Raw genomic sequence first — 7,237 nt, forward strand, 5'->3', positions numbered from 1 at the left:
GATGTTGCATGCGGTGAATTCTTCAGGGACTACAAACAATAATTCATGCGACATTTAATAGATAGCAATAGGGTTGCAAACGAACCGAACGAACACGAACAAGACCTTGTTCGTGTTCGTTTGTTAAGAAATGTATGTGTTCGCGAACCATTCACGAATACTTATCGAACGAGATTTTATATTCATGTTCGTTTGTTAAGGAAATGAACTTCTTCGTGTTCGTTTGTGTTTGTTTGTTAATTTTATAGGCGACTAACAATAACGAACATTGACGAATACAAATAAGCACAAACTAATGTTCATGAACACAAATGGAAACAAACGAACAAAAACAACCGTTCATGAGCAGAATATATAATACACTGACACTTATTAGATATTTAACTATCGTAATTTTGAAGTATTTAAATACATATAAAAACTAAAAACACTAATGAACTATCGAACACGTTACCGAACGTTCACGAACATAAACGAACGAACAAGACCTCTGTTCATGTTTGTTCATTTAACTAAACGAATGAAATTTTTTGTCCATGTTCGTTTGTTTAATACACGAACGAACACAAACAAATTTCCCGCCGAACGGTTCACGAACTGTTCGCCGAACGTTTGGTTCGTTTGCAGCCCTAGATAGCAACCTTTATTTATATATTTATTCCACTAAAAAGACTAGAGGTAAGAATCATAATTATTTTCAATCAAGAAGATCCAACATGACCACATCGTCTATGGGAAAATCAAATAAGCTGTTTTGGTCATCTACTTGCTCGAGAACATCTAAACCACCCCCCTCCGCTGAACGGCCACCAAAAGACCACCCAACTTCATGACCGATTTCCTTCACTCGGTCCTCCAGTAACGCGTCCAGATACTCGTCAATATTGTCAATAGATAACTTGGGTGACGAGACTATGTCTTTGGAGATATTAAAGACATTGTCGACACTGTCAATATTTGATGATGTTATCAAGTTATGGGGGTCATGTGATGTAATGTGTGGGCGCAAATTTAAAGCTTTGGAAATGGTACATGGTTGAGGCTTAATAATCGTGACCATGGTAGGTGGTGATTGTTCACCCTCTTTAAGTTGCTCTTTTTGTTGTTTGCAGCGAGATTTAAGATGCGTGTTCCAGTAGTTTTTCACGTCATTTGCAGTTCTTCCTGGTATTCTTCCGGCAATCAATGACCATCTAAAATTAAAATCCAGTTTAAGACGTTCAACATATCATCTATTTGTTTTTATGGTAATATATTCATGAAAGTTAACGAAAATAAGTAATATATAAAGTGTAGTATGTCTTTTATAGGTTTAAATTTTTATTTACCTATTCCCTAGTAGCTTGTGAAGCCTAAGCATGAGGTCAACTTCATCTTCAGCGAAATCTCCTCTTTTTATATTTGGTCTTAGATAATTTAACCATCGTAGCCTACAACTTTTTCTGCATCGGTTTAAGCCTGTAAATCACAGAAAAAAATATTTTTATGTACATTATTCTATATACAACTCAATTTTCAGTTTTTGATAAAGTTTGTGTTAAAACATATTTAACAACAAAACTATGAATTTAAATTTTAATAAATAGGAAAAAGACATATGATATGTTAAATTAGTTATGTTTGATATGTAATTCAAACATATATTTCAAACTTTTCTATTTCTTAAAAGAATTTGAAAAATAAGGAAAACATTAACCTGCTCTGAGAGGTACAAGGTGCCATTTTCCTTCGCCAAATTTGTCGATACAATTCTTGAGAAGCATATCTTCTTCGGCAGTCCATGCACCTTTCCTAACCACTGAAGTCGTGTCATAACTCCGTCTCATTCTTTTGTTCTCCATGATGTTGAATATGTACTTACTGAATCTTTTCTATACAGTAATATGAAGCACGTTTCCTCAACACCAGTTGGAATGTTTCTTATATAGACACATTGAAGACTTATAGTATACGTGTCACCTAATGCACCACATATGTACTCGTTACGTGCATGCTCATGTTTCCACACAAAATAGACTTTCCAATTGGAGGATTCTATTGGAATACCCGCTCGGCTATTCGTACACTTTGAAAGTTTAATACGGATCGTATATGCCTGTACGATCCGTATTGATAAAGTTAAGACATGGCAGACTGGCAGGTGTAGGGCTTGTCTGGCGGCTAGACTATACGCATCGTATAAGGCCCTGATTTTTTGAGGTTTGATTTTTTGATATTTTGTGTTTGGTGTTTTGGGTTTGGTTATTGGTGTTTATTGTTGGTTATTTTTGTTTTAATGAATTTAAAATCTTTATTTTTTTATCGTTACGTATTGTATTATAGCATATCGTGAAGTATCATATCACATTTTTAACTTTTAAATATTTCATGGTAACGTGCCCTATGATGTCGTATCATCCTTGTACCATATCGTGTCGTATCGTAGTTGTATTTTGTATTATTTTTTATGTTGACGTATTCACGACGTGTGAAATTTACATTATACGTAACCAAGCAAACTAATCTAAACAGTCAAAATAAACAATCACAAATACAAATAGAATGAAACTGCAAATTTAATTACATAATAAGTTTGTATATATATATATGATATCGTCCAAAATACATAAACTGTCAAAATACAAAAAAAAGTACAACAATCAGCCAATCCTAAACCGCTGGATACTGACCCTCCTGACTGGTGCCTCAGGGCCCCGCCCCCTGATCTGTATGTTGTCCACGGCGAGGCGACAACGGAGGTATCGGCAATGGGGTCCGACCACGGTCGATAGCCGCCTGTATATCGCCCGCATGAGAAGGACCTCAGTATGACGGTGATGGGCGTCTATCCGCGCCTGTAGTCGGTCTTCCATCTGTTGTAACGTAAGTGTCACGGCTGGATGGATCTGGTCGTACAGAACGTGCTGGGGGTACTGAGGCACCCCCTGTGGCTGCGGCTGTGATGGCAGAGGCGGTGGGTGGGCGTGGTCACCATCGGCGTCATCGTCATCGTCCTCGTCCTCGGTGGCATCACCACCTGCCGTCTCTGGCAGCTCCTTTGGTAACTCGGTTGGGAAGTCGGCAGGGACAAACAACTGCCCGTCCGCTCCTATAAATCGAAGCCTGAGCCCAGGGAAGTCACACGTCATGTGCATGCGATCAGGGTCTGTCATGCCCCCTCGGTGAACTATGGGTCCTACTGGGGAACAAGGCCCAACGAGTGGGCAATACGCGTGATGTGCACCCCCCTCCCGTACAGAAGAGACCTGTCATGCCGGTGGTACGCCTAGGGCTGTTCAAAAAGCTCGCGGCTCGGAGCTCGCTCGAAGCTCGCTCGGATTTAGCTCGGAAAAAGCTCGCTCGATTTGGCTCGGTTTAAAAGTGAGCCGAGCCGGCTCGGCTCGGTTAGAAATTGAGCCTAGCTCGGCTCGGCTCGTAACGAGCCGAGCTGGCTCGGTTCGGCTCGCTTTGTAGCTCGGCTCGGTTTAGCTCGAATTATTTTACTTATAATAAGTTTTAATTTTATATACATTATAATATATTACAAAAAAACTGATTATTATTTACATGTATATAGGTTTGTAATTTGATATTTATGGCATATTTGAAGATTGACTATCATACTAATGAACTAATATTGTATTTTATTGAAATTAAAACTTATTTTGCGTTGTTAAACTTGATTTTGGTTTGAATTGTATTAGGTTGAACTTATTTTGAATATATTCTTTTAAATTATTGAATAATATTTTAGGCTATTAAATTTTAAGAGGTATATATTAGTTTTTTTTTTTTTTTTTTATAAAATCGAGCCAAACCAAGCCGAGCCGAGCTAGCTTGGTTTAAAACCAAGCCGAGCCCGAGCTTAGATTTTCAGCTCGGTTTCAAATCCGAGCCGAGCCGATTCAGCTCGGTTTATAATCGAGCCGAGCCCGAGCTTGGCCTGCCTCGGCTCGGCTCGGCTCATGAACAGCCCTAGGTACGCCGCCGCGAACCACTGGGCTAGGCAGTGATGGAGGGCACACGTCTTCCCCCATACAAGACAATACATATAAAACAGATCCCCCTTATTGCACCACTCGCGACTCTGCTCGCGTAATGCAGTGGATGTGGCAATAAGCCTGTGCAGGTAACGGTACAGTGGGTCTCTGATACGTGAAACGCTCGACTTCGAGCGCCCAAAGCGACCCAAACCGATCACCTGTCAGAACCTGACAAGTGTTGAACAGGGGGCCATATGGACACCCTCGGTGTAACGGGGGTTTCTGTCTCCTCTAACGTGTAAAGGCCGCAGTGCACGACAAACTCTCTTAGTGACATCTCATGCCACTCACCCATTAAACGAAAACTGACCTCTACCCACGGCTCCTCAGGGTCGTCAAGTTCCTCTGGCTGGTCTGCAGGCCTGGGAGCGAACTCGAAATACGCCAAGAACTCGCAGACCATGACCCTAAACGATGGCAGGTATGCCAAATGGAACAACCTGTCACACAGTGTGGTTAGTATTCATTTCGTATACAAAACAAAGAAAACACAGTAACAAATAGTATACCTGTCCCACGGAGTATCGTGTTCGATGTAATCTTGGGCTCTCGCCGCCTCGTCCACCTCCTCGAGAGCCGTCCAATCGATGGCCACGTGGCCGTCGATCTCCATCCGCTGAAACTTTTTACATCTGTGAAAAGCCTTGGTCCCCTGCTCGAACGCTAGATAGGGATTATCTAGCAACGGATCAACATCTGGGCTACCGCGCCCATGCCCACGTCCACGTCGACGCCCACCGGCCACCACCGCCCCCGCCCCCGCACGTCCACCTCTACCACGTTCGCCACCTCCACCACCACCACCCTGGCTCGCCCTCCCCCAACAACATCAGCCATATCAATCTAAAAATATAACAAATTTTCTTATTAAACAAAACATTATTAATTTAATGTTAAACTAGGTTTTATTTATCACATATTATATTGCACGTCTACGATTTTTTTGAACAATTCTATAACATTATTTACGTTACCATGATTTTATTAGAAACTAAACACAGTCTTAATATGTTAAAATTAAAACCATTTCAGCAAAAACTTAATACAAAAATTTGAGTTTTTCCCAAACTAGTATACTTACAAAAAGTATTTATCATTTTGGGTATTTTGAAAAGTATTTATCTAAATGGGTATTTTTCTAATTGATTTGTATCTCTTCTAATCTAATTGGTTAAAGCCAAAATTAATTATTCTTAAATAAAACATAGTGATTTTGTTCAACAAACTTATTTTTGTAAGTTATTATATTTTTTTAGCTTACGTTTTTTAGTAAATATATGTATGTTTTCAATTTGTAATAAAAATACTTCTAAGTTTGAAAGTAAAAATTTATGTATTTAGCTTTTATTCTAAGAAAAACAAACTTATTTAATTATTTATTTAATTAAGGATACCTAAAAAATTATGTGTTTAGCTTGTTATATGTTTTTTTATCATACGTTTTTGTAAATTGATGTACAATGTTATTGTGTTGTTAAATTAATATATCTCGGTTTTTTAATTTTTAATTTGTAATAAAAATACCTTTAAGTTAAATATATGTAGTTTGGCTTTTATCTTAGTAATAAAAAAACTAATATAATCATTCACTCAATTTATTAAGAGAGTAATCTTGTTCTGTTTACTATTTTGTTTATTTTGTTCTCAATTGTTGTTCGATTTTGTTAATAAGTAATGACTAAATAAGTTTTTATTCTTAAAACAAAAAGCCAAGCTAAATACATAAATTTTTACTTTTAAACTTAAAGTATTTTTGTTACAAATTAAAAACAGACATATCTATACTATATAATAAAAGAAACCAATAAAGGGACACTTGTCATTATTCTAGACCATTCTTAATTATAGATAATTATTATATAATTTAAATTATTAAATATTAATTGAATTAAATATTAAAAAATAGTTTGGATGGTGCGCATAATTTTTGCTGGATATGTTGGTTTTGAATGCATTTGCCTTGCTTTTCTAAAAAAATAAAAAATTGTAAAATTTTAAATATATTTTGACTAGGTTATAACCCCGTGTAATACACGGGGTTGAATAAATAAATTTTAAAACTCCATAAATGTATAAATGATAAACAATATTAGTTAAATTTATTTTAAGTTTCGTAAAATCTATTTGATACCAAACAAACAAAACGTTCTAATATAATTAATTCAAATAAATAACATTATAAATGAGAAGGAAATTAAACTAAATAATAATTATTCATAAGATATTAAACTAATAATATTTAGTAGGAGAGTTATCTATAATTAATTATCAAATAAATAATATTACAAATGAGAAGGAAATTAAACTAAATAATAATTATTCATAACATATTAAACTAATAATATTTATTTGGTGTTTAGTGTTACGTTTTCAAAATAGATTATGCATTTTCAAAATAAATTTTGCGTTTTCAAAAGTGCGTTTTGAAAAAGCATGTAGGTACATGCTTCTCCAAAACTGCGTTTTGGAGGCAGATAATCATTTTTTCATCCAAACACTTTTTTAGATTATTTATGTTTTAAAACACGATAATCAAATAATCACTTCAAAACGTAATCACAAACACCCTCTTTGTAGGAGGGTTATCTATAATATAAGATATTAAACTAAATAATATTTAGAGTTAAATGTCCGGATAATCCCTGTGGTTTGCCCCTTTTTCACCTTTAGTCCCTAACTTTCTAAAATTACAGCTATAGTCCCCAACTTTTCAATTTTCGTTTCCGTATAGTCCATGTGCCTAACATCAGTTAGTTTTCTCAGTTAAGAGAGTGTGAAATGATAGAAATACTCTTTCCTTAAAAAGGACAAACCACAGGAACTATCCAGGTATTTAATAAATAATAAATGTATGTTCTTTGGTTTAGAAGAGATTAAATAATCTAATAATAGCAATATTAAACGTATGTTCTTTAATTATTAATAAATAATTATTATTAGTTTAATATAGATATAGATTATCTAGTTATTTAATAAATAATAAATGTATGTTCTTTAGTTTAGACGAGATTAAATAATCTAATAAATAATCTAATAATAGCAATATTAAACGTATGTTCTCTAATTATTAATAAATAATTATTATTAGTCTAATATAGATATAGATTATCTAAAGGACATTCGTTTAGTAACCCTCCTAATCTATATCTAATAAATATAGCTGATTATTAGATTATTAGTTTAATCTTTAATTAATTAGAAGAGATTAAACTAAA

General features: G+C 35.2%; 1 protein-coding gene across 1 annotated transcript; it reads right to left on the reverse strand.

The window, feature by feature from the left end:
* Positions 1–369: 369 nt before the first annotated feature.
* On the reverse strand, positions 370–1,895 carry LOC110895380 (transcription factor MYB1). Its single transcript, XM_022142693.2, has 3 exons — positions 1,697–1,895; positions 1,329–1,458; positions 370–1,193 (listed from the first exon to the last, which is right to left on the reverse strand). Exons 1-3 carry the CDS (start codon positions 1,839–1,841, stop codon positions 698–700), a joined length of 771 nt encoding a protein of 256 aa, XP_021998385.1. The 5' UTR covers positions 1,842–1,895; the 3' UTR covers positions 370–697.
* Between the last annotated feature and the right edge of the window lie 5,342 nt (positions 1,896–7,237).

The sequence above is a fragment of the Helianthus annuus genome, chromosome 12 (genome assembly GCF_002127325.2).
Source record: "Helianthus annuus cultivar XRQ/B chromosome 12, HanXRQr2.0-SUNRISE, whole genome shotgun sequence".
Classification (NCBI taxonomy): Eukaryota; Viridiplantae; Streptophyta; class Magnoliopsida; order Asterales; family Asteraceae; genus Helianthus; species Helianthus annuus.

Coding starts and splice junctions, on each gene's coding strand:
- LOC110895380 (XM_022142693.2), bottom strand. CDS start 1,841: ATGGAGAACAAAAGAATGAGACGGAGTTATGACACGACTTCAGTGGTT. Junction 1,459..1,696: donor CCTTGTACCTCTCAGAGCAG/GTTAATGTTTTC, acceptor TGTGATTTACAG/GCTTAAACCGATGCAGAAAA. Junction 1,194..1,328: donor CACAAGCTACTAGGGAATAG/GTAAATAAAAAT, acceptor TTTTAATTTTAG/ATGGTCATTGATTGCCGGAA.